This window comes from Siniperca chuatsi, linkage group LG6, assembly GCF_020085105.1.
Source record: "Siniperca chuatsi isolate FFG_IHB_CAS linkage group LG6, ASM2008510v1, whole genome shotgun sequence".
NCBI lineage: Eukaryota > Metazoa > Chordata > Actinopteri > Centrarchiformes > Sinipercidae > Siniperca > Siniperca chuatsi.
The window spans coordinates 19,852,501-19,879,134 of NC_058047.1; the positions used below are offsets into that span (position 1 = coordinate 19,852,501).

The following is a 26,634-nucleotide window of genomic DNA, read 5'->3' on the forward strand; positions in this document are numbered from 1 at the left end:
AGGTTACTGTGAACTATGTTAAATGTATAGTTTTTTTGTTTGATAAAATTTCATAACAAAAGTTTTACGATCCTTAAAAGTCAACAGAATGTAACATCTGTAGTGTGTTTCTGATACTTCATTATAACTTAAGTCTTAGAGGATAATGGACCTATTTCATTAATCTAATTAATCATTAGTCTGCTCACAGTAAAGAAGTTATTAATTGTATATAAATATACTGTGTGACTTCAGAAGATTATAAAAGTGGACAGGTGGCAGATATTACTACCTCAGTGTTTTCTTTTGCTCTCATAGTAGAACATCAATCTTTTCACACTAAATGCTTGTTTTTCTCTCCACTAACCTCTTGCTCCCTCTCTTAATCACATGCTTGCTTTAGAGGGCCACCCCATGGCTCAGGTATTGTACAAGCAGCAGATTTGTAGGAGAACCTAGATGTACATTAGTTATAGTAGTTTGTTTCATTAAACGTCAAGTTTTATCGGCCCTTTAAATGTGTAACCAAGCCTAACTTTTAAAATGATTATTACTATCACACTTCAACAACATGCTATGTTTTATAGGGCTTTACTGGGTTCAACTGTGGCGAAATAGAAGGCTACAGTTGTGCAAAGCTACGTTGCCATAATGGTGGGCACTGTGTGGAGTCACCAGTTGGCCACCTGTACTGCCAGTGCCAGTCAGGCTTCAGTGGGCCACACTGTGAAAATGAACAGAAGTGTCCATGGACTTGCCAAAATGGAGGAACCTGCGTCAAAGACCCATCCAACCCATACCAGTACTGCCGTTGTCCCATGCACTTCTCCGGACGATACTGTGAGAACAAACCACCCATACCACACACCTGCCCGTATCTGCAGTGTGAGCGGCATTCAGGGGATAAAGTGTGTGACGATCAGTGCAACAACCACGAGTGTCAGTGGGATGGAGGAGACTGCTCGCTCAACTGGAAGCAGCCGTGGGTGAACTGCACCGCCAGTGTTCCCTGCTGGGATCTCTTTAAGAATGGACGTTGTGATAAGGAGTGTGACAACTCTAAGTGCCTCTTTGACAGCTTTGAGTGTCAGGAGACCCCACCGACCCCCTGCAAGTATGTGATCCTCCTCTTTATTTTGTCATTGCTGTTACAGTTACCTATAAAGTCCAAAAATGTTTGAAGCCAAATCACCAAACACCCATCCTCCTTGTACTGTGTATTTTCAGGTATGACAAGTACTGCGCAGATCACTATGGTAACGACATCTGTGACCAGAGCTGCTACATGGAGGCTTGTGGCTGGGACGGCCTGGACTGTTCAACTGACACTCCGGCCAAAGTGGCGGATGGCACACTGGTTATCGTGGTCCGGCTGCAGCCTGAGGAGCTGCTTGGAGACTTAAGGGGTTTCTTGCGCTACCTGGGAGCCCTGCTGCATACCAACCTGCAGGTGAAGCGGGATGAAAATGACAAACCAATGGTGCGCCCTTACTATGGGGTGGAGGAGGATCACGGACAACATGTACAGAGTAGCAGAATCAAGCGGGAGATGGAGGTTATTGGGTAAGGATAGTTCATGATGGGATACTCCCATAATTTCTCTTCTTTCTAGCACTCATATAATACTCCGTAGCTTGAAATGAATCACCAATTAACTGTGTGTCATTAACTGTCTTTGTATTTTCATGTTTGTGTGCGCAGATCTGTGGTGCACCTGGAAATCGATAACCGTGAATGTTCCCAGAGCTCTATTGACTGTTTCTCCAACACTGATGAGGCTGCGTCCTTCATTGCAGCAGCACACATCAAGGCTGAACTGCCTTACCCTCTAGTGTCAGTTAAAAGTAAGTAGGCCTATCATTTAGCAGTGAATGGGATTTAACTGGTTTGTTTTGAGGTAAAAACCTAAATCAAATGAAGACAAAACAACTGGTATTTAGACTTGCATTTGTATCCTCAAGGTGAGCCAGCAGCAGTTACACCTAATACACCACTTCTGTACCTGGTTGGAGTGGCAGTGGTTATTATTCTGCTTATCCTGGTGCTGGGGATGCTAGCAGCAAAGAGGAAGCATAAACATGGTGTCCTGTGGCTGCCTGATGGCTTCGTGGCCAATAAAAATGACAAGAGGAGAGAGCCTGTCGGACAGGATGACTTTGACATGAAGTGAGTGGATATACAGATGAACAGCTTGTGTTGAGTATTTTAAACATGATATAGGATAACAACCACTGGGTAAGAATTCATACCAGAGTGAAATGTAGGGTTTCTCAGATGATCTGGGGGAAATGTGGGCAGAGAAAGTGAACAAGTATCCCTCCTACTGTCTTTTGTGTAAGATACTCTATGTTAAATAACTGGAACAGCTCAACGGCATCAGCAGAAGACTATGGCTGTACTGGCTAGCTCACAGTGATAAATGCTTGTGTTTGATTGAGTGTGAAACAGAGCATAGCTGGAACATAGCATACGTGCTGGGTCCTGGAATAAATATAAGCAGAACGAAATGTTACTGTCACTTAAACTTTTGTTTTTTTCTCACATTAGGAATTTCAAGACCCAGGATGGAGCAATGATTGATGGAGGTCAGAGTCAGAGATGGCTGGAAGATGAGGTCCCATCCAAGAAACCAAGAGTAAGTGAATTGAGAAAGAAAAAAGAATGGTCCAAATAAGGCTGATGGATTGGAGTAGTTTAAATTAAATTGGGTAAGGAATGTTTGGAACATGAGAAAAGGTTTTTGGTTGTTATGAATGGTGTTTCAAGTTCTGTTGCTTTTTATAGACTGAAGACAAACCCTTGCTGCCCATTGCTATGGATGGAGCTGTTGACCGAAGGGAGTGGACCCTGCAGCATTGCAAGGCTGCTGACATCACCCTCACTCCCCCACAGGCCGACCTGGATGCTGACTGTCTGGATGTTAACGTCAAGGGACCTGGTGAGAAAAATATACTTCTTAAGTTCTAGATCGGATTCCTTTTCAACAATTCAGGGTTCCCACAGGTCCTTGAAAGTTTGTGAATTTAAGTGGAAAAAATCAAGGCCTTGAAAGTTTTTGAAAATAGACATAAATAGACATGGGTCATTAAAAGTGCTTGTATATTATATATTTTGTGCAAGAATAGAAATTTAAGTTCTTTTGATTTAAAAAAAAAAAGTGTTTTGACATCACTGTAACACAGCAGCACAATTGAGAAGTGTTCACACATGCAAGCCTCTCTCTCTTTTTAATTGTTCTCTGTGAGCTTCTGTAAAGCCAGATAGTTCTCATTTTAAAGTTCTCAGTGTTGTAACAGTAATTTAACCTTGTTTTGCATCTCAAACTATGCCGTGTCGGGTCCTTGAATTTGAGGGAATTGGGCCTGGAAAGTCCTTGAAAAGTCTGTGAAATTGATGTTCAAGAAGGTGTGGGAACCATGACAATTTCTTAAATAATGAATTTCTCCTCTCTCAGATGGCTTCACCCCACTGATGTTGGCATCGCTGCGTAATGGTGGAGGCCCAGACTGCAGCCTGCATGGAGAAGAGGAGGAAGAGAGTGGAGGAGATGAACCAGGACCAAGTGTCATTTCAGACCTGATTGCTCAGGGTGCTTCTTTGATGGCTCAGACTGACCGTACGGGAGAAACAGCGCTGCACCTGGCTGCCCGCTACGCCAGGGCTGATGCTGCTAAGAGACTGCTGGACGCTGGAGCTGATCCCAACGCCCATGACAACATGGGCAGAACTCCGTTGCATGCTGCCGTGGCGGCTGATGCACAGGGAGTCTTCCAGGTGAGACAACTGATCAGAAGCGCTTATAAACTTGAGGTGATTTTTAAAATTGATCAGCCAAAACAATGTTTTTATTAGTTAGGTTTTGACTGACACCAATTCCACCAATGTAGTCACTAATTTAATTGTAGTCATAAACAAAGGTGAAGGTAATTCCTTTGGCCAGTTCTGAATGCTGCATCACTATGGTCTGTCATGTATTATTCACATAGTGTCTGTGTCTTCTCTCAGATTCTGATCCGTAATCGCGCAACAGAACTGGATGGTCGGATGAATGATGGCACTACTCCACTGATCCTGGCAGCCAGGCTAGCTGTGGATGGCATGGTGGAAGAGCTGATCCACTGCCATGCTGACATCAATGCTGTAGACGACCATGGTCAGCAAACTTTTCATATACTTACTCTTCCTGCAGAATGTCTTATTTTTGTACTGGAAGTCTGGTATATGAATTACAGCATGTCACGTACACAGTTATTTGGATTACAATATTGCTCGTATTGAGACTGCAGTATTAGTATGAGGAATCTTGCCAGTAGGTAAACAGGATAAGCTTCCAGATTAGATTCATCCATTAAAATTTGAAGTGTTCATGTTAGCAAACCTTAAAGGTACTCTAATGCTTACTTAAGGCCTTTAAAATTTGGTTAGATAGTAACACTTTAAGTAACAGAAATAATGGCCACTAAATTGTAGTAATTTAATTATGGTTAACATAGATGTGCTTCTTTGTCTTTTCTCACCGTCCCACCACTTCAGGCAAATCCGCTCTGCACTGGGCAGCTGCAGTTAATAATGTGGAGGCAACTCTTGTGCTTTTGAAGAATGGAGCCAACCGTGACATGCAAGACAATAAGGTTGGTTCTTGTGTTTTCATTTAAGCTATGTCAGACCATTGTTCCTTAGTTTTTGTGCTAATTCTGAATACTTTATATGCATACAAAAGTAAAAATACTAAAAGGTATCTTACTGACTCAAGTAAAGTCACCCAAGTGTCAGTAGTCAATCATATCATATGTAAGAAGTTAATATTTAATCTCTGTAAAATTCACCAATGTCTGGCAAACAGTATTGGATTAAAAGTACAAGTGAAAGTAAAGTACAAATATAAAAAAAATATACATTAAATAAGTACAGTGAAATTATTTATACTTTGTTACTGTACATTACTGAATGTACTGTACCTAACTAAACTGTGTAGATTCAGGAGTTTTCCAATATTTCAATATTGAATTTGAACTTCATGACATTATGTGTTACAGAGTTGCATATTAATAATTTGCTGTTTCCTTCAGGAGGAGACCCCACTGTTTCTTGCAGCCAGAGAAGGCAGCTTTGAGGCAGCTCAGGTTCTCCTTGACCACTACTCCAACCGTGACATCACCGATCACCTGGATCGACTGCCCCGCGACACCGCTCAGGAGCGCATGCATCATGACATTGTGCGCCTGCTGGACCAGTACAATTTGGTTCACAGTCCACACAATGGGCCTAACCACATGGGTGGAGGAGGAAACTCCTCTGTTATGTGTGGGGCCAACGGAGCAGGCTTCATTGGCATGCGCCCTGGGCCACAGGGGAAGAAGAACAGGAGGGGCGGAGGTGGAGCAAAGGCGGGAGGTGTTGGCGGGGGAGCAAAGGAGCTGAAAGACATGAAGGCGAAGAGAAGAAAGAAGCCTGCTGGAGGAGAAGGGCCGGGTGTAGGTGCTGGAGTGGGAGGAGGAAGTGGAGGAGGTACAGGAGGAGGAAGCGCGAATGGCGTCAAGGCAGCAGGAGGACTTCCAGAGAGCTCTGTCACCATGTCACCTGTTGACTCCCTGGAATCACCACACTCGTACACAGGCGACGTGTCCGGCGCCGTCTCCACCACAGCAAACTCCCCTCCCCTCCTGAGTAGCCCGACCTCCAGACCAATGCTTCCACCCGTCAGCCACATGCTGGGACAGCAGCAGGGTTGGGTGGGCATGACCAAGCACGGCTACAGCGGCCACATGTTCGGCCTCGTACCGCACCAGATGGGGGGATCTCACCCTGGCATGGGCCAACACCACAGCCAGGGCCCGATGCTGACTCCCATGAATGTCACCATGAGCAGAGAGCAGCTGCCGCCCATTGTCACGTTCCAGATGATGGCCCCTGGAGGAGGGCAGGCCATGTTGAAGCAGCCTCAGCCGGGGCAGGTACAGGTCACACAGTCCCAGGGGCAGAACCAGAATCAGGGTCACTCCCAGCAGAGGCCAGGCCACCTCCACTGCTCCCAGAGCATGATGTACCAGATGCCTGAGCAGATGAGCATGGCGCACGGGCTCTCCCACACCCTGCAGCACCCTCACACCGTCAGCCACGGAGGCCACAGTGGGATCGAGGGCCAGTCTCGGCCGCTGCCTTCCTATCCACCCATGCAGAGCCCTGTGGATAAGTATCCCACACCCCCCTCCCAGCACAGTTACACCACCGCTGGCTCAGAGGGCACCACCCCGGCCACTCTGCCCACCCACCCAGCGAGCACCCGTATCTCACCCCTTCGCCCGAGTCCCCAGACCCTTGGTCGTCCTCTTCGCCACACTCCAACTCAGACTGGTCTGACGTCACCACCAGCCCCACCCCTCTGGGGAACCCCCACCATGCACTGCCGTCTTCACACCGCACACACATTCCAGAGCAGGTGCAGCTGCAGCCGCAGTCGCAACAGATGCAGCAGTCCTCTCAACAGTCTCAGCTCGGAAACATGCAGGTGTTTGCGTAGGCCGGTCAGAGGAAAGCATAAACAGACTTTGGGGTTCTGTGTAGTTAAATAACACATAGTAACTCATACAATGCTTTCTCGCTTATCTTGTTAATTCTCTTTGTTCTTCATTATGATAATTAGTCACCTCCCCTTTTATGTTTTCTTCTCCTCTTTGCACTTAAGAAAACTGTGTGTATAGTTTCTAAAACGTCATTGAGTATCTCCAGCTAGAAATCAAAGGTTCTCAATACCAAAAACCATGGAGTTAGCTGTGTGTCACGAGCTAAAATCAATTTCCATGTAGTTCCTCCGATCCCAGCTGAGCATTCTCTGCTCTCTGCTGGCTAAGTCAAGAATTTTCTATTCAGCCTTTGGCAGCCAAACACAAACTGTTTATTTAGGGATCATCTACGAACTGTCGACCAGATGGTGGCCGGCTGGTATTGCATCAGAACAGACTGTTGAGATGGACACTGACACAGGGCCGAGGACGCTCTGCATTGATATTGTTGATACTGTTTTGGAAGACATTTTCATTTCGTTCTGCCATACGCTATCCTTACTTGATGTTTAATGTGATAAGCCTGCCAGTACTAACTCTTCGTCGAAACCATTCACTCTACTTTTTTAATACAATGGGTCAAATTCAGTTGATGCTTTAATTCAGCAAAACTACCTAGTTGTTGCCTTATTGTTTTTTTATTCATGCATTATTTTTTAATGTGCTAAAGGGGAAATTTTCTAAAATGCTGTTGCATGACTAGAATGACAAACACCAAGGAAATTACAGATTATATGGAAATGCACACAGATGCATCTTGTAACAAAATAGCTCTACCCTTGTGCAAACAACTTAATGTATTCACTGAATTGATTACATTTGATAGATATTAGTGTTTCCTGTCTGAACACAGGTTCAATAAATGCAGTTTTTACTTGCATGTTGTAGGTGCAGTGAGAACACAGTGTATTACCCATGTTTTGAAAGCAGTTACTGTTACAGAAATTGAAGAGTTGATTTGAAAACCAAATCAGAGTTGTTGTTTGGATGCAATTGTATCATTTCTTGCCACAGACAGTGCCACTGTACTTCATTTGTTGTTGAGGGATTCATTCAGAAGCTTGACAAACTTTATGCAAATACATACATTAGTTTTAGTATGTTGTATGATGAAATGTACATAGACTTACAGCACATTCTGCTTGTTATGACTGAGCTCGATTTGGGGTAGACTTGTTAACTTTTAACTGTTTCTGTTTTTTTATATAAATTCTGTTCGCACTTCTTGAATGATTCTGAATGTTACAGAGGTGTCTGTTATTACCTTTTTAAACTGCCTCTTACTAAATGTTTTCTTTTCCAAAATCATTTAACCAGTTTTGCCTTACTTAACTACAATCAGTGTATCTGTGCACCTTTTTAATTCTCATGATTCATAAACCAAGTCTAGAGGTGAGTAAGGTTTAATAAAGTATTTTTTGTCTTCCTTCTTAAAGTTGATGTTGATCATAGCTTTGTTTGACTGCTCTGTAAACACAGACAATCATTCACTGTTTTATTTTTGAAACTTCAAAAAGGAACATCAGTGTCTCTAAGACCAAATTAATTTTTTTCTGCCGAAAATGATCATTAGTTTTTGCCCCCGTTTCAGTTAGTGTTGTGATGTATTAAAGACTTTTCGTTAAGTTAGACATATAGCACACCGATCTGATACCAAGACATGTTCTGGTTTGAATTACTACTGCAAGTGTCTGTGTGAACAAACCAAATCATTCACATTTCATCAATATTCCCAGAACCTGACACTTCAGTGCCTTTTTCTCTGTACTCATGATGTCCCTGCGGTTTCACAAAACACATGTACTGTACATTGAGGTGTCAGTCAGCATTTTTATTAAGAATTGAGCATGTCAGTTCCCGTTCATATGCAAGGCTATGTGTCTATGTTCTGTATATAAAATGTTTTTATTGTACTTTCCTCTGTTAACCAAATAGCCTATAATATACATGTCATATGAAGTAGTTGTCACCATGTTTGTATACAGTAGAAGAACTAAAACTGATGATAAAATCAGTTGTCTGTTGCAAAAAACCAAATGATCAACCAAATGTGCTTACTGAAATAAAGCCCAGATCTTGATAGATTTTTGCACTTATGTCTTTTTTTTAAATATACTGTGTCCTACTTTGTCAACAGGTTCAGACACAGTGCTGGTGTTTGAATTTGTGTTATCATCATTTCACAGTTAAAAGTGTGACGCAGATGAGTATAGAATTCAAACATGCTGGTGCATTTTATGTTCATCAGACTGCTGAAAGAGTGCTCAGTCCTTCGAAATATGACATTTCTTGAAAGTATAAAAAGTTCAGCGACTTGATTCTATCAATGAATTTTACTGTGCTTCCTCAGCGTACACAATACAACTCTTTGTACAACACTATAGGTTTGATGGATAATCGCAGGGTGTATTTTACTGAAAAATAACACCATTATTCAACTAAGTATGATTTGCCTTTCAGGGCCTTGGATTTACCTAAATCATTTTTATGTAATGTTTTTTCCCCCATTGTACCTGGTATAGGCCTATGTATATGCACCCATCAATCTGAAATCATCTTTGCAATGCTAGTAACATATCGTCTAAATCAATAGTTTCTATCCTTCTATAAATCTGTTTCCTTCTGACTTTTAAAATTAAAGCAATGTGTTTGGGTCAGTGGTTCAGCTTTGCCCATTCAGCACCGCTAAAATCACGGGCAGCGTTATACAGTACAATGTTAAGATATTTATAATACTAATTAATAACACAAAAATATACTGTACTTTGCTATAACTACAGTTATATATAGAAACACTACTATGATCCAGTCAGAAACACGCTTTGGGGCTTTTTGCACAGTTAAACATATTTAAATCTTTCAGTGTTTTCCTTGAATTACTTGACACAGAGATGCTTAGTTTCACTATTTGCTACTGGATGTTCAATGAACTGTTCCCATTAAAAATAATTATTTGGTGTTACTTTGGCCATAAATGTATAAATATCCATAGTCCTCTGTTATTCCACTATTGGTTCTGTACAGGAAATACCATGAAGTCACCAATCCACACTTCATTTCACAGCTGTGCAGTTTGTTGCCAGTTCAGCAGGAGGCGCTGGTTCTCACATGAAGCCTTGACTCAAAGACGAGGAAGAAATCTGTACACGGAAGTCATCCAGAATTTCACATGCATGAGATTTCCTTCTGTAGTCTTTCTCGGTATAATTTACTCTTTCCTCTGACGGTTACTTGGACTGTAATGGCGCGTATTGATGCGACAGTTGGTGTGGGAACCCTGATAACATAATGTGCAGTTATCAGCAGACGGTTGATATCCAGTGCAGGTCAGTGGACGCCAGGACTTGAAGTGCTACTTTTTTGACAGCTGGGTTGAGCCTCCAGTACCTGGTCTGTCTGCCTGACAGAGAGAGCTGCATAGAACAGCCCACACCGGAGGTTTAAAAGCTAAAGAGGGTTTATTTTGTGTAGAGATATCTACGTCAGTGTTGCTTTTAAAGCGCCATTGAAGGAAAGGCAGAAAGGTGAGAGGTACTTTCTGTCATCGACCTCGCACCAGTGTTTGCTCTGTAAGTAAAAACCCTTTTTTTTGTCTCTAAAAGTCTTCTTCCACTCCTCATTGTGGTTTTGTATTTACCTCCCAACAATAATTACAATTCTGACTACTAGCACCGTATATTTATATCGTCATTTTCCCATTTTCTGTGTCCAGCCTCCCACCGACCAGTGGTCATGGCCTCATCCCGGCTTAAGTACCTCTCTCTGGGCGTGCTGGTGTTCCAGACGACCTCTCTGGTGCTCACCATGCGGTACTCCCGCACCCTGCAGGCCGAGGGCCCGCGGTACCTGGCTTCCTCAGCTGTGGTGGTGGCCGAGGTCATGAAGATCCTAACCTGTGTGCTGCTCGTCTTCAAGGAGCACAGTGAGTGTACCCGGATACAATGCATATCACCATTAACATTAGTACGGCTGCCACTGAACCATTATTTTCATTATATTATATTAATCTAAAGTAATGCTGTTACCAATTAATTGATTCATTGTGATGTCTATACAATGTTCTTTTCCTAGAGCCCAAGGTGATGGCTTCTAATTGCTTGTCTCTTGTACTCTTTTGTCTAACCAACAGTTCAATACCCTGAAAATGACATTAACATTGATATAAAACAACAGTAAAACCTCACATTTGAGGAGCTGGAAACAGCTTATCTTTGTCCTCAAAAGGGAAGCACAATGCAAATTCCACCTAGAATTTTGAAATAATGTAATGGTAGTTGTAATATTAATATGAACAAAGTAATAATAATAGGAATGATAGTGATAAGAATAATAATGATAATAATAGTAATAAGACTAATAATAACAACTGTAGTAGCAGTTGTTTTGCAGAACACGGGGGGCAGCATTTGACAGTGCTCCAGACACCTAGCTAGTATTGAGGTTCATTACTCAATACCTGCCTGACTAAAAATAGCCCACATGATGTAGTTGGAGAAGCTCCCCTTACTCTCTTTTTGAGAAATGTTGCTCCTGTCTCACTGAAACAGAAAAAGAAATTGGGAGCATTCATTCAGGGGGTTTCCTTTTCTTTGAGGCACACATGTCCTGCTGCCTAAAGGGGAAAAGTGGGTTTACTGAATTATCTGTTAATAATAGATAAAGCAGTAAACCTTCTGCTTTAAACAGGCCCCTAGTCGACAATGCCAAGGCTGTCAAACTATTATCAGTTTCTTTACTACCAACCACTTTCACTGCAAGCATATCAAAAACATGGAAGGGAAAACTTTACAAATACTGTCATCTTATTCTTTAGTATGAACATGCAGACATGTACACACCTCATACAAATTACCTCAGTACCCAGTTAAAAAAAATAATTCTAATTCATGAGCTAATTTTAGATTTATAACATCCTGCCAAAGCTGACAGACTTGACTACAAATTGAATTTCTATATGTCTGGTGGTTTAACTTGTTTGTTTTCATTCCTCAGATTACAGCATGCGAGCACTGAATAGCGTCCTGCGTCAGGAAATTGCCCACAAACCCATAGAAACGCTGAAGCTGGCAATCCCCTCTGGGATCTACACACTGCAGAACAACCTGCTGTACGTCGCCTTGTCCAATCTGGATGCAGCCACCTACCAGGTACAGCAGAGGGCAGGTTGAGTTTGGAGGCCATGTGATCGAAGAGGAAACTGTGTGAATCTGCATAACTCAGTGTAACATGCACATGAGCTGACGTGTCTTTCTGAGCCTTTTAGCAATTAGCACAACCTTGTTCGTGCATTATTTACAGTTTTCCCACTTTGTCTCCATCAGGTGACATACCAGCTGAAGATCCTGACCACAGCTCTGTTCTCAGTGTCCATGCTGGGCCGCAGGCTGGGTGTCTACCAGTGGCTCTCATTGCTGATCCTTATGGCTGGAGTGGCTCTTGTGCAGGTCCAGTACAGCTTCATGTCTGTTTACTACTTGTAGAAGTGGACATCACATTGTTCACCATCTCTAGAAGTAGGCCACAGAACATCCTCCCTGTGGTTCTAATAGAGATTGTAAGCGCATAGAAACACCTGGGTGTTCTTATGAGTAGCTGCTTCTAATAAGAGCCTTTTATTCCACTAATAATCAGAGTAATAGTCCACGTTAATGGATTGGTATGAACTATGACGTAGCTTTGGGATGGTTATTGGTCTTTATTCTTGCTAGGAGACAGGATAAGAGCTAACAAATCTTTGCTGGGGCTAAAAAATAAGATTTGGCAGCTATGCATCTTCTAAAAGAGCTAGAATACAACTATACCTTCAATGCATGTCCAGTCATGTCCAAGAACAGATAATAATAACTAGAGCTGAAATTATTAGGCAATTTAATCAATTAGTTGTTCGACAGAAAAATAATCTGCAGCTTTTTTGATAATGGATTAATTGTTTTAATCATTTTTCAAGCTAACATTGTGAAGAAATGCCAAACATTCTCTAGTTCCAGCCTCTCAAATGTTTGTATATCATTCATTGTAAACTGAATAGCGTTGGGTTTTGCACTGTTGGTCAATCAAAGCAAGACATTTTAAGATGTCACTTTGGGCTCTGGGAAGTTGCGACAGGCATTTCTGACATTAATCGAAGATGAAAATATTGTTAGTTGCAGCTCTTATAATAACCTTATTTGTATTTTTGGTGCCCCAAAAGAGCGTTCAAGGTTGTTAAAGCAGAATGTGGTATGGTCGTAAGTTTGGTAATAGCTGCATAACAACACATAATCAAGTGTGTTGGGACCTTTTCTACTAGCTGATAATCAGACTGAATTGCCATTTTGTTTTCACGTCATTATTCATTGGAATTGTAGTGTTTTTTTTTGTTGATACATTTTTCATATCTGCATAATACTCTTTCTGTGAATGGTTACCCACTTGAGTTTTTAACACTTTCTGCCTGTTTTCCAAGTGGTGTTTCTTTCTCAGAGCAGGCATGTTTGAATAGAGGATGTTTACTAGTTTCAGGGACATGATCTGTTCAGTAAATCCTGTTGTGTATATTCTGATAAAACTGTTCCTTCAGTAGAGAGCTCGGCACTAAGCCAATAATTCTGTTTCCAGAGTTTGCAAGTAGAACCTTTCTTTCTGATTACCGACTGCGGAGTAGGAAACCAGGATAGATTTGTGGGGAATCTTCGCTCGAATTGATCACATTCAGGAGGCAAAATAGGCTCATCTAATGAAATCACAGCCAACGACTCCCTTGTAAACAGTTTGGTAATTCTTAACATGCTCCCTCTACCTCTTTGCTCGTTGCTTTTGATGTCTGTATTATTTGCTCAGCCACTTCTGCCCAGAATCTTACCGAAAGACTTCAGAAAGAAAGAGAATGTGGCCAATTCTGTAGGTGTCCTTTGTCTAATTAAGCATTTACTCAGCCGTGTATTGGAAATGTGCCTATTTTTTGTTTTAATTATTGTGTGATCCCTTATTTCTTCTAGTGGCCAGATAAAGAAAATCTTAATCTCAGTGGGAGTTATATAAAAGGTTAAATAAATAAAACAAAATAATGAGGCCTGAACTGAAACATTGAATAAATAGTGGCTACCAGTTACGAGGGATGTGCTGATGAATGATGAAGTGTCAGAAAAGGAAAGACTGTTGTGATATCACCTCCTCCTCCTTCTTGGCAAAACAAAGAAAATGCCATTCAGTTAGTATTACACCGGACGTGATCTTAATGCTGGCTGAGCACTCAGAAAGAAGCACAATGGAGGAGGAGGACATGAAGATACACCTTCATAAATCTACAGGATTAGACGGGTGGAAACATTTACTCCCAAACTTTTCTCAGTGTAACCAGGCTGTGTGCAGGAATGTGACGGTGGTTTATCCATGACACCTCGTGAAGGTTCAAACAACAGATCATCGCATCAAATATGATATTACCACACAGCCATAGCAACTATTCTGTTTGCAAACAGCATCACCCACAAACAAACAAGCTAAAAAGCAAGCATGAATCTGCGAATAAATAATTGGCCTGTTATGCATTAATGCAGCTTCTCATTTTCAAGGTTTATGCTGTTAGTTCTCACTCAGCAGGGTTTGTGTAGATGGAAAACAGCATCTTGTTCCAAAAATTGTTACCTTATTGATATGATCTTTACCAAAGAATGACTCAGACTTGTTCTGATATGTTGTGTTTTTATACATAGAAAAAGTGCAGTAGCTGCAATACTTCTCTTACTTTGCACAACCAGGAGATCATCATCTTTTTCACACCCATTTTTCTGCTTACTACAGCACATAATGCAGGAACTCTCTCACTCTGCAGCATTTTTACAACTTGGCAAAGTTGTGAAGATACATTTGTATGAATTTCAGCTACCCAGCATCCTGGATTCAGACAGATATGAGTGTGACTGTTAACCATTACAGAGAGTTCAGGCCTTACTAAGTACATACTCACAGACGTATGGATATTTATTCACTGGATCTTTTATTTGAACCAAAACACATAATACACAATACATGATACACACAAAGTTTTATGCCTACCAGTACCTCCTAAAACTCCCTCATCAACACATTATATCTTGTTTGTTTAATCCATACAAACACCAAAGTGTTAAAACCAGTTGTTGTTTTACAGTGGGTCGTGTGCTTGTCTGTTTCTTGGCGAGGCCATCTGTTAAATCAGCTCTTAAAACACACACATATAGTCAATAGCAATTCTTTAATTCCACTTTGTATAATATTTTGTTGTTCCTGAGTATTTATATTCTTTCTCAACTTCTACATCACTGTTAGCTCAGATGTTTAACCTCTAAACCAAGAGGTCAGGTTTCATATTCAACTTAAAGTCCACTTACTAGCTTTTAACCACATCTTACAGTCTTCCTCAGTGGATGGAGTTTGCTTTTAGTAGACAGCTTCTGGGATGATTTTTGGTGTCCGATGTGAAATGTATCATCATTAAGTCATGTGATGACAACTGACCTATCTCCATCTGCTGAGGAAAACCACAGGATACAGTTGAAAGATCTGAAAAAGTAGTAAGTGGACCTTGAATTAAGATTTTTTTTTCCATCAAACTACTGTTTCCAAGGTCAAGAACAAACTTTCAATCCAAGTGTTTCTCTTGTGTTTGCAGTGGCCATCTGAGTCTGCAGTGACCCCAGAGAAGGAGGCCCTCTCCGCAGGCTCTCAGTTTGTTGGCGTGACAGCGGTTCTGGTGGCATGTTGCTCCAGTGGGTTCGCTGGTGTCTACTTTGAGAAGATCCTAAAGGAGAGCAAACAGAGCGTCTGGGTCCGCAACATCCAGCTAGGTCACTATTCATTGATCAATCAAATTATTCAACTGTTCAGTCAGTCTTGAACAGTATATCAGCTATTCTTACATATAAAATGTAATTCAATACACTGAAAAGTAATGTTGAAGTTTATGACCTTTGATTAATGCCCATCCAAAAACACAGGAATAATGTTGTGTGTTGTTGAAAAGGGCACTACGTCCATGTTTCTGAAGCGAGCTCTTGTGTGTGCACAGTTTCCTTTCTTCCTTGCACAGAGAGCCAGCTGGGCTTTTTACCTCTGATATGTTTCTGTTAAGATGAATGTTCTTGTCTAGTTTATTTTTACCCTGGAGTGTGTGAGGCATGTGTTAAGTCTCCTGTGATTCCTGGTGTGAGCTTGGAGCTTTTTCACCTGCATTAAGTGTTGGAGCCTAGATCTACAACAAGAGCAGTGAAGAAAATGCTGTGTATTTTTGTTTGTTGTTGTTGCTAGTAGTTGTAAAAGTGATACAACAAAATGTGAAATGAAGGAAGGAATTAGGAATTAGTCTAATTGTTCAAGTCATTTGACAAGAAAAATTGCTCTATTTTATGTGATTTTCAAGTGAATATTGTTGGTCTTTGGACTGTTGATCTGACAAGACAAGCAATTTGAAGATGTTACTGTAGGCTCTTGAAAGATTTAATGGGCATATTAACTGAAAATGAAAGTAATTGTTAGTTACAGCCTTATTAGGAAAGTAGGGGAGAAAAGCAAAGTAGTTTGAGTACATGCTGTGGCAAGATATTAAAAGAATAGCATGATAGTTTGGGAAAAACCCTTGCTTTCTTGCTGAGAGGTAGATGAGAAGATCAAAACCACTCTCATGTTTGTAAATAAATATGAAGCTAGAGCCAGAAGCTCTGCTAGCTTTGCTTACTTTAGCACAATGACTGGAAACAGGGGGAAACAGCTTGCTTAGTTCTGTCAAAAGGTAACAAAATTCGACTTCCAGCACCAAACTCACAAATTAACACGTTATATCTTGTTTATTTAATCTGTACAAAAACCAAAGCGTAAAAATGACATTTTGCTTCTTTATGGTTATGTGCCAGACTATTTCTTGGTCAGGCGCAGGACTGAAGCACCGAAAAATGTTAGCATGCTGCTAACATCCTAAACTAGGATGGCGAAAATGATAAACACTATTCCTGCTGAACATCAACATGTTAGCATTCTCATTGTGAGCATATTAGCAGTCTGTGTTTTTCGGCCCAAACAGCCAATGTACGAACTGTACACACGTTAGCTGTACGCTAGCTAGCAACCGACTTTGTGTGCAGTCCACGCATGCCTGTGTGTGTCACAACAGCCTCTGACTGATTTCAGAACTCACCAGGAACCCCTTTTTTGTTATTTTCATTCTTCCATTCAGTCTCCGTTTTCCTCTTGTCTCTGTACTTAATGAAGTAATGCTTGATTCATAAAGCCCCAAGCGTGAAATTTTCAATAAAGTTATGAGGGACGCGTCTTCACCTCAGTTCGGCCGCCCCGGATTAATTTGTGTCCACTTGTATTTTCCATTGACTTTATTTGCAATCTTGTGTCTAAAATTTGCGTTCTGTGTGAACATGCAGTAGTCTTGGTGCCATCTAAATTTCTGTCCTTAACTGAATTGGAATAGTTTAGTTTTATTTTGATCAGACTTCAGGAAGAAATCTTTGGACAGATCTTTAGCTCACTCATTAACTTATGTGTGCGTTTCCAGGGATGTTTGGCTTGGTGTTTGGCTTCTTTGGGATGCTGGCCTACGATGGAAAGAGGGTGACAGAGTCAGGAATGTTTCAGGGATACAACACGGTCACCTGGACTGTGGTAGCGCTGCAGGTAACGCTCACTCAACTGCCAGTGATTCAATAAGTGTTTCCCACCAAAACTGTCAAATACATTATGAAGCCTCTGGGGTAACTGACTCTTTATTTCATGGATCAGACTCCCTGTCGGCCCGGGCAGGTCATGCCTTCGTCCATCTGTGTCTGTGTGTTTGTTGTTTCTCCAGGCACTGGGTGGTCTGGTCATAGCAGCGGTCATCAAGTATGCAGACAACATCCTCAAGGGCTTTGCTACATCGCTCTCCATTATCCTGTCAACTCTTATATCGTACTTCTGGCTACAGGACTTCGACCCCACTGGGTAGAGGAAACAGTTACTACCTCTCCCTCTGTCTCTCTTCTAGATTTTTTATCTTTGTTTTTCTTTCTCATAATCACAATTTCTCGAGCTGACTGTGCTGTTTGCTGTCGTCCACAGCGTGTTCTTCCTGGGGGCCATTTTGGTCATCTTGGCCACTTTCCTCTATGGCTACGAAGCCAAGCCATCCCCCAACCCCAGCAGGGCGTAGGGACACTCACGGCTGACACTACAGCAGCAGTAGGAGGTCCTGTTGAAGCGTCAAGATGTGGAGGGGAAAGAAGGACAGAGAGCTGGAGGAAAAGAAGGGGAAAGGTCTTTATCATACATTGTGATCACAAAAAAGAGGTGACAGAGATGAGGAGTAGGAAGAGAGGAGGTAAGCAGATTGGGAACAGAGGACAGGGAGAGTGAAAACGAAGCTTTAAAAAAAAAAGCAAGCACAACGCCGTGATGGGTCTCACACACCAAAAGTGCCTCAGCTGAGAAGGGTAACCAGTGAGAAAAGAAAACTGTGGCGAAACAGGATTGTATGTTTCTCTTTTTTCCTATAATTACCGCTGTAGAGATAATCCTGGCTACCACAGAGATATTCTTGAAAGGATTGTCTGATTGGGTTGATTAAGAACCTGTTTGACTGCCAGTCACTGTTACTGCCACATCAATCACACCTATACAGTAAAGGACTAAAGAGATGGACAGGCAGGAGTTTCTAAAGCTTCTTCAAAACCACATTTTTCAGATGAAGTGTGGCAAGTTCACACTGTTGGCTTGTTCATCTCAGAGTTATAGTATTTAAGGCTTTGACAGTCTTTCTTGTCCCACTTTGAGCTCTGAAAGCACATTTTAGGACATTTTTTCCCTGAAGTGAACCTTCACAGCCATCGTTTACTCAAGCTGTGTACAATACTAGCTCTAACAGTCAAATGGTCAAGGTTAGCGTTGGGGTTAGAGCCTGCTACGGAGGTGGGATTTGTACACAGCTCAAGAGGCCTGTCTGCCTAGGAGGCACGACTTGGAGCAAAAAAACTCAACAACTCAATGCACCAAGAGCCTTTGGACTACGGTAGTTGCAGTGACAATAACTAGTATTGTTCTCATGTTGCATTTTATTTAGTTTTTGTTGCCAGGCAACATATAGTCACTGAGACGTCTTTGATAACATATACAGTGTGTCTCAGTGAAAGAACTCTTTTACTGTATGACTCTGGTCTATCTGTGTCTGGTGGAGTTTAATATTTGACAGTAATCTGGGTATATGAATAAAATGCTACAGGAATAAACTAATCCAACACTTCAGAAGTACTGTTCTCGGCTGTAACAGGGTTTTTTTTTTTTTCTTTTTGAAGATATTGATTTTTGAAGTGAAAAGGACAGTTTGATCATGAGGTAAAGATTATTTTGTACAACTTGAAATTATATTAACCTTGGGTGTAAATAAAAGCACCATTTCAGTTGTAATCTATAAATCTAAATTAATTGTCTGTTTAACTTATTCATTAATTAGTGATTTACATGCCTTTTCAAAGCCACTGAACATCCAGCTCCCTATGTGCTGTACTCATGTAACAATATATTCTGTTGATTTTGTGGCAAAGTAATCAAACATTACCGAATGTGTCCGAGCTAAGTCTAAAACTGACTGAATTGTTGATACTCATTACATCAGACATCTGTGAGGCATTATTTACATAGAAAGTAACCCATGATTGTACGGTTTGACTGATGCTTTTTGTTCTGGAACTACTTTTTTGGGGATAAAGCAGGTATAATTAATAACTTTATTATTTTAATTACCAATATGTGGATCTTTTATAAAAGAAAAATGTTTAATTTAACTTTTTTGAATGTGTTATTGTGTTGAAGTCACTGTGTATCTCCTCCCAGATATTTTCTACACTAAAACGCACACATTTATATCTTGAACTGCTAAATCAAAAGGCATCTGGGCTTGCTTTAGATTCTTGAAGATGTACAACTCAGACTGCAATGAGCTGCAGTGACACAATATTCTTTACAATTTATCATGAAGCCATCTTAGCAGCCTGCCATTTCTTTCAACATCTAAATCCTTATTTTTTGCACAATTAAACATCTACCATGTCTAATTTAATACTCACATGTCGCCTTAGAACTGCAAACTACATAACATGAATAATTTCACACTTGGATATTTTTGGCATTTATTTTAATGAGTTTAAAAACACTGCATGCAAAAGCCAGACAGTCTGAGAGAAAGGACTGTAACACGCCGGAGTTTCATGTCCTTTATATTATAACACTGTAAAACACCATTACCCAGTCATTTTTAAACCGATAACTGCATTAGACTCCAGTCAATCATCAGAAGAAGTAGGAATTAACAAGTCAAGCTCCTCATGAAGGGCCATGCACCGCTGTACCCTCGAGTCCTCAGGCACATCTGTTACTGTAAAAGACACTTGAGGCCCTGATACACACAGACTGCAGAATGTGTAACCTCATGGTCAAGTATAAGTGTGTTTCCACTTTGTTTCACCCTATTAAAGCCTCCATTCTCTGAATAAAATCACTAACCAATAAAGATCACCTACTTAGTTTCTCCAGTTAAATTTCTGCTTTAGATGTTTCCCTTGATTGTCAACGTGGGCTCTCAGATGCTCCTGTGTGCAATACACAGGCAGAACACTGCTTCCGGTGATCACGGCTTTAGTGTCGTTATAGATGAGGTGTGTATGTGTGTGTGTATGAAGGCTCGTTCGGTTTGCACCAGGAGTAATGAGCAGCATGGGTAAGATAACGTGGTTACATCCTCCCTCTCTCTTCATCTCTGTCTTATCTGGACCAGCTCAGCACTTCAGCAGGGCCTGTTTCACTGGCCCACTGTGTGCTGAGTGTGCACGAACAGAAATACAGCATATAAACCTGCCTGGAAAACAATAAGCAACATTTTCAGATTCAATGTGATTGTGAAATGTTCATATTATCTAAGCTGCACCCTGGTTTTCATTTTCAGTTATGAATCCTTATAAAACACATTTTATAAAAGATCGCAATGGCACAATAGACTGTATGTCTTTGTAAACCAAATACTGCACCAATCTTTAAAGGGTCAGTTCACCCAAGTTACAAAAAAACAAAAAAACATTCTCTTATTTACTTCCTACAGTATCTAGCAATGTAGATAGTTTTGGTTATATTTATGCAGGTTTCTTCCTATACCCAATACAATAGAGGTGAAAGGAAAGCCACTTGTGTTCTTTAAAGCTCTAACAAATGACATTTTTAAAAAAACACTATCAACATGTCAAGAGATTCCAATCATAGTGCTAATTGGCAATTGTTAGAATGCTAACAAGCTAAACTAAGATGATGAGCATGGTAAACATACTTGCTAAACATCAGCACGTTAGCATTGTCGTTGATAACATGTTAGCATTTAGCTCAAAGCTTTGCTGTGTCTAAGTGCAGCCTCACAGAACTGCTAGCATGGCTATAGAGTCTTAGTCTTGTTTAAATGCAACTTTTCAAAGCTGTGTTCACTAAAGAAATTTCATACACCTCCATTGCATTGGTTGGGAGGCAGAAATCTCACTGACACATATTTCAAAACTTCAGAGGTCAGAGGTTCTAGCGAGGTGAGCGGTGTTTGTTTTTCTATCTCTTTTTTTTTCTCTAAAACTTGGACAAATAAAATCCCAAACATCTGCATGGCTAGATACCGCTACAGGTAAGTGAGACGCTATGTTTTTTCGTAATTTAGCTGAGCCGATTTTTTAAGTCTTCTAGTGTAAATACAGTTCTCTTTCACTACAATCTTTGTTCTTAAACAACATATATTGACTAGATAAAGACGTATTGTAGCTTTGTTTGTCCTCTCGCAGCCACTGAAGGCAGACTTGTTCTATGACTTGTAAAATAAAGTAACCTTGCTTCTTCAACTCACAAATCTGATTAGATGGGACATGGGAAAGACAAAATCCAGTTTTTACGATAGAAGACTGTCATCAACACAGGCATCACTGGCTTTCAAAAGGCAGGGAGGGAGAAGCTCTGCAGCTTGGATGAACTGGCCATTTGTGATTGCAAAAAAACAAAAATCGCGCTGCAGGGCTTCATTTAAGATTCCTCTCAGCGCACAAATTGTGTGCATATCACCAAATCCAAGCTGTGATATCTACATTTTCTGTGATATGTAAAAAAACAAAGAGGTTCTGAGGATGCATGTATGTTGACAATCTTTCTGACTTCAAATGATCTTGAAAAGTTAAGCTCCCTGTAGCATAATCACAAATGAGTGTGTGTGTGTGTGTGTGTGTGTGTGTGTGTGTGTGTGTGTGTGTGTGTGTGTGTGTGTGTGTGTGTGAGTGAGTGAGTGTGAGTGTGAGTGTGAGTGTGAATGAGGCATTCTGGTGTGACAAAGCAGCAAGCCCGGACCCAACCCTGGGGCTCCATTATAGAAAACACACAACCACAAACACATACACACATGCCTGCACACCCACACTCACGTCATCTCTAAAAGCACATCATCCAGTAACATTTCAGTTGATATAATAGTTATCTCTGTCTGTAATAGTTAAACCCCACAGCAGTGTTGCCCTCCTTGGACCTGTATGACCCATAAACACTAACGTCTTTCCTTGGTTACACTCTTACACAACACTTTACTGTACAGTACAGAGCAGGCCAGCATTATGTCATCATTAAGGCTGAAGAACCTTTTTAAACAGGGTCTGTATTTAGGCTTGATTGTTTCTTTCTGGGCCTGAGTAGCTACAGTACAGGTTTGCGTTACATTAAATCCCAGCACTAATGGCGGATTTTCAAAGTTAGTTTTGCTCAGTTATGCTGGGCTGGAGTGAAGGCCTGGAGACCCAACAGCTCAACAGCACGAGAAGTAGAGACCAACATACTTTCTGCATCGTCAAAGGCAGCGGTGGGGAATTAAGGCAGTTGTCCCCTCAAGATTTTACACGCAAAAGACTGCAACTCTGATTTGTGCCACTGACAGTTCAAGTCTCAGCCTGCTTATAGATCTTCATTTAGTCTGTTTTCCGTCTTTTCATCAGATTTTCTCATTAGCCGTTTCACTGCAGAAGTGGCCCACTATGATATGATATAACAAACGGCCACTCAGACGCTCTCAACGAACTACTTGGGTGGTATGACAACAAGCGGAGGCCCTCTCCTCGGCCTCCACATCAGAACCTGGGCGTCGTTGGCATTGGGCCTCCCCATGGCGTTAGGAGGGATGGGCTCCATACGGGACAGCACCCGCGGCTGGTCCTGGTGCATCCGGCCTACCAGCCTGGCCCTGGAGCCCAGAGGCAGGGACGGATCCACCGCGATATCGACCCTCATCCTCCACTTGATGGTGTGGAGCAGGATCTTTTCCCTGGACGTGGTATTGAGTGCCACCAGCCAGGTAGTGAAGCTCTGGTCCCTTTTGATATTAGTCAGTAAGGGAGTGTTGGATTCACTGACTGGCACAGCCCAGGTGACGCTGGGGTAAAAATTGTCATTCATGCTTACAATGAAGCGGGATGGCTTGGAGGTGGGGCCCACTATGGTGACAGTCTCTGTTGTGTTTCCGTACCAGGGGTAGCTCACACCGTCCGAGTCACTGATTGCCCTCACCAGGCCTTCTCGTAGCTGAGGCAGCTCCCAGCTCGACCTGAGAGGAGACAGACAGTATATGGACACAAAGAGATTTCTGGGTAACTGTGTGCCAATAATTTAAAGGATATGGCTGGTGATCTTTTTATTACTATCAACAAATCCCATGAAAAGACCAAAACAAACAATGAATTACTACTAACAAGTATTGTTATCCCTTTCGTTGATTCATTGATTAGTCAATGGACAGAAAACTATAAGACTATTTTGTTAATTATCAAATTATATTATTAATCATTTACGTCATTTATGAGACAAAAATAGCCAACCATTTTGACGTCCCAGCTTCTCAAATGTGTGGATTTGTTGCTTTTTTCTGTATCTCACTGTGAATTTTATACTTTTTTGGGTTTAGAACTGTTGTTTTGCCAAATCAAGCAAATCGAAAACAGTGATCATCTGGGAAACTGTAAAGGTAATTCCTCACCATTTTTAAACATTTTTTAGACTAAATGATTCATTCAAGACCTGACAAATTAATTGATAAAGAAAAGCCCTACTTTCACAGCAAGAAACATTATGAGCCACTAGTCAATTTGGGAATCATAGCAGTTCCACTATTTTGAATTTTTGACTCTTATATTCATATTTGGATAAAGGATTGTTGGCATACTCATGCGTCTGAGGTATGAAAAGTTGTAAATTTTGGTTTAAAAGGAAAATATCAGAAGTAGCAAGATCATTTCAGAAAGACTTGAAGAATTCTTATCCAGACACAAGTTTGCAATGAGACTACACGAGCCTCCTATAAATGATGTCTAGTGTGTAAGTGGATTATCATCGTCTCTTTGTTGTGCCCAACAGTTTTTGTCATCTGGTGGCCCCGTTTCCAGCTATTTGTTATGCTTCCATGACCAATCTGATGTCAGCCCACCCTAAGTGTCATCCTCTCACCCCTACACCCACCCACTCCCTAAACCCAGCAGGATTAAACACCCCCTCACATATGCCCTCCAGATAATATGTGTGTGTGTGTGTGTGTGTGTGTCGTGGGGGTGTGGGGGAGGACATGTCTCCGTGGGCACAATTTGAGTGTGAGAGCATCAACTGTTGTTTAGCTCCTTTAATAGCAGCTTTTCTATTTAGGTGCCAAAGTCACAGGAACAGAATCTGTCGGTGGGCGTTTGAATGAAGGAGGCTGACAAGCACAGTTAACCTGCTGCGTGCGCAAATGCTCCTCTATGCAACTCAGTGTGATGCACAAGCATGAACACGTTATTATACAGACTGTACAAGCATGCACGCACACCCTCACGCAGGCTATAACGCACGCACTGCACGCGCACACCTTTTTTTGTGTCTGAAAGCACGTCACAGGGGTGTAATGGGGACGCAGGTGACAGAGGTGTGAACTCACATGCCGACGTCTCCATAGGTGTTGTAAAATTCCATCTGGGTGCACGCCTGGATCCAGCCCACCACCCATGTCTCATTGCGCGGAATAGGGGGCATCACAATCCGCGCCGAGGCTTTGAAATAGGGCGTCTTGTATCGAAGCACTATGGGCGAGTTCTCCTCAATGACAGTCGGGCAGTGGTCTATGGTGGCGGACAGGTCGTACACCACGATGTTCTCTCGTTTGATGCGTGACTTGTTACAGGCAATGCTCTGGATGCAGCCCATGGCTGTGCAGGTAAAGGTGATGGTCAGCAGCAGCCAAGAGAGCCTGCCAGGCCTGGGGAACAGCACTGCTGACTGGGACTCGACCAGTATCAACACTATGAGGCCGTGCATCAGATGAAACTGTAAGGCAAAGGTGGGTGCTACCACGCTGTAGGCCCAAATCAGAATCACAATAAGGCTTCAGTGAGATCACAGGAGAGCTGGGTCCAGTGAGACCAGGATCCAGGTTCAATCCCCCTGCTGATGTAGCCTATGGGCACATCAATCCGCTCCAGGGGTGCTGTTCTGTGGCTAAGCCGGTGCTCTGACCTCTCTGGAGTCTGCAAGCCACAAGAGAAATACCCTGCAGTGATTAAAAAAGTATCACATGAATTTTTGATACAGGTATGATTGTATCGTCTCCACTCAAACAGTGCACACTGTCTGTTTCCGTGTGCCCTCTCCTCAAGGATCCAACCCGCCTGCGCTCCTGCTTGAACCCCTGCCCGTAACCTTTGATCCTCTTCTTTCTTCCCCGAGCTGTCATGTCACAAGAGGCGTCCGGGGACCGGCGGACACGGGGGCGCCGGTAGGGGGACCCGGTGTTTGGGCGGCGAGGCTTGTTGATGCGGCACTGTACATGAGATGCTGCTGCTGCCTATAACCCGAGCGGCGGCGTTACTGTCCGTCATGCCTGTCGACTCGACGGGAGGGAAACCCGGTGAAACAAACAAAACATGGGAGTCCGAGCATCTGTGATGCGAAAAACAGCTTCCTCTTGCAGAGTCAGACGACACAGGCGGGTTGTTCCCGATCAAAACGAGTGAGAAAATGAGGTGCAAATAAACCGACCGTCAACATCTGCTATAGACTGATGAAACAATGACATTAGGGCTAAAAAAAATCAGATAAACAGTGGCACAGTAACCGTGTAGGGAAGCGTTCGCCACTCGGCATCCTCATTTGATGAAAGCTGCATGGCTGTGTGTCGCTGTTCAGCCTGCGTGGTGCTGAAGATGCTGAATGGACCAATGAACGGCAGAGGGAGACTGAAGGCGTGGGAGTGCCCGCGTCTGCACAGTAGTAGCTTTGCGACCTCTTTCCTCCATATTGGAATAATGCTTTCTAATCGCATAAACACAAAGCAGACAAGGCTCAGATAAGCCCCCACTGGATGGGCTGTAATTCTTTCTAATGGGGCAGCAAGATAAGAAGCAACAGGTAGTCTTTGCTACATCTCAAGAATGATTTTTGGAAGTATTTAGCCCAGATGTTGTGCTTATAAAACCTCACTCCATATATTAATGTTAATACATTAATAATACACCATCTGTAGTTAAATAGAAAGAGATGGGGTGTTTCTAATTGTGTAGAGAAACATTTGATTGGTTAGTGGCAGTCAGCTGCCAGAGGCATTAATGACACTTCAAAGTAAAACTGTCACAGTCTCACCACAAGGTAGCCTACATTAGTAGCTGTTCCAGTGCATGATCTTCCTCAATAGGGTTTTTTTCCCCAGTTATCATGGAATTGTAGATGTTCAAATTTCCATTTTTCTGAGCATTTTAAAGACTTCTCCTCCATGCTGGCTTAAAAGTTGATATGAATATGAATAACACGCCACTGTCTTAAATCATTTGACTTTTTTCTTTCCCTCGTCATTTCACGCCATTTAGTCTACTGACATATATTGTGACACAGCATGTCATTTTACGCGCGAATATCATAGAGAAAAATATGTCAGGTAGTATAGAGTGTTTTTCTGTCATCCGTTTTTCTGTCATCCGTCTCACGCACTTCTGACGGAACAGATATGCTCCTACTGTATATTAATCACTACAGCTGTCTACACAGCCTATATACACGCTATACACGCGTAAAAGCAACA

At 42.0% G+C, this 26,634-nt stretch overlaps 3 protein-coding genes across 3 annotated transcripts in view; 2 read left to right on the forward strand and 1 right to left on the reverse strand.

The window, feature by feature from the left end:
- The window catches only part of notch2 (notch receptor 2), a 47,502-nt gene extending 38,876 nt beyond the window's left edge, over positions 1-8,626 (forward strand). The window contains 11 exon segments of the mRNA XM_044200363.1: positions 567-1,093; positions 1,207-1,542; positions 1,681-1,823; positions 1,941-2,145; positions 2,527-2,614; positions 2,764-2,917; positions 3,434-3,753; positions 3,985-4,132; positions 4,513-4,610; positions 5,049-6,225; positions 6,228-8,626. Coding sequence (XP_044056298.1) covers positions 567-1,093; positions 1,207-1,542; positions 1,681-1,823; positions 1,941-2,145; positions 2,527-2,614; positions 2,764-2,917; positions 3,434-3,753; positions 3,985-4,132; positions 4,513-4,610; positions 5,049-6,225; positions 6,228-6,499 — 3,468 coding nt within the window. The 3' untranslated portion in view covers positions 6,500-8,626.
- Positions 8,627-9,653: 1,027 nt separating this feature from the next.
- slc35a3a (solute carrier family 35 member A3a) lies at positions 9,654-20,058 on the forward strand. Its single transcript, XM_044200367.1, has 8 exons — positions 9,654-10,111; positions 10,255-10,464; positions 11,535-11,689; positions 11,864-11,986; positions 15,175-15,349; positions 17,065-17,183; positions 17,356-17,489; positions 17,607-20,058. The coding sequence occupies exons 2-8, from the start codon at positions 10,275-10,277 to the stop codon at positions 17,695-17,697; spliced, it is 987 nt and encodes a 328-aa protein (XP_044056302.1). The 5' UTR covers positions 9,654-10,111; positions 10,255-10,274; the 3' UTR covers positions 17,698-20,058.
- fam78bb (family with sequence similarity 78 member Bb) lies at positions 19,658-25,668 on the reverse strand. The gene is made up of 2 exons (XM_044200368.1): positions 24,502-25,668; positions 19,658-23,142 (listed from the first exon to the last, which is right to left on the reverse strand). Exons 1-2 carry the CDS (start codon positions 24,876-24,878, stop codon positions 22,620-22,622), a joined length of 900 nt encoding a protein of 299 aa, XP_044056303.1. The 5' UTR covers positions 24,879-25,668; the 3' UTR covers positions 19,658-22,619.
- Between the last annotated feature and the right edge of the window lie 966 nt (positions 25,669-26,634).

What these genes read in the sequence shown, in the direction of transcription:
- slc35a3a (XM_044200367.1), top strand. Translation starts at nt 10,275, where the DNA reads ATGGCCTCATCCCGGCTTAAGTACCTCTCTCTGGGCGTGCTGGTGTTC. An exon ending in GCTCGTCTTCAAGGAGCACA is followed by an intron (nt 10,465 to 11,534) that starts GTGAGTGTACCC and finishes TTCATTCCTCAG; the next exon opens with ATTACAGCATGCGAGCACTG. An exon ending in GGTCCGCAACATCCAGCTAG is followed by an intron (nt 15,350 to 17,064) that starts GTCACTATTCAT and finishes GTGCGTTTCCAG; the next exon opens with GGATGTTTGGCTTGGTGTTT.
- fam78bb (XM_044200368.1), bottom strand. Translation starts at nt 24,878, where the DNA reads ATGCACGGCCTCATAGTGTTGATACTGGTCGAGTCCCAGTCAGCAGTG. An exon ending in ACCTATGGAGACGTCGGCAT is followed by an intron (nt 23,143 to 24,501) that starts GTGAGTTCACAC and finishes GTCTCCTCTCAG; the next exon opens with GTCGAGCTGGGAGCTGCCTC.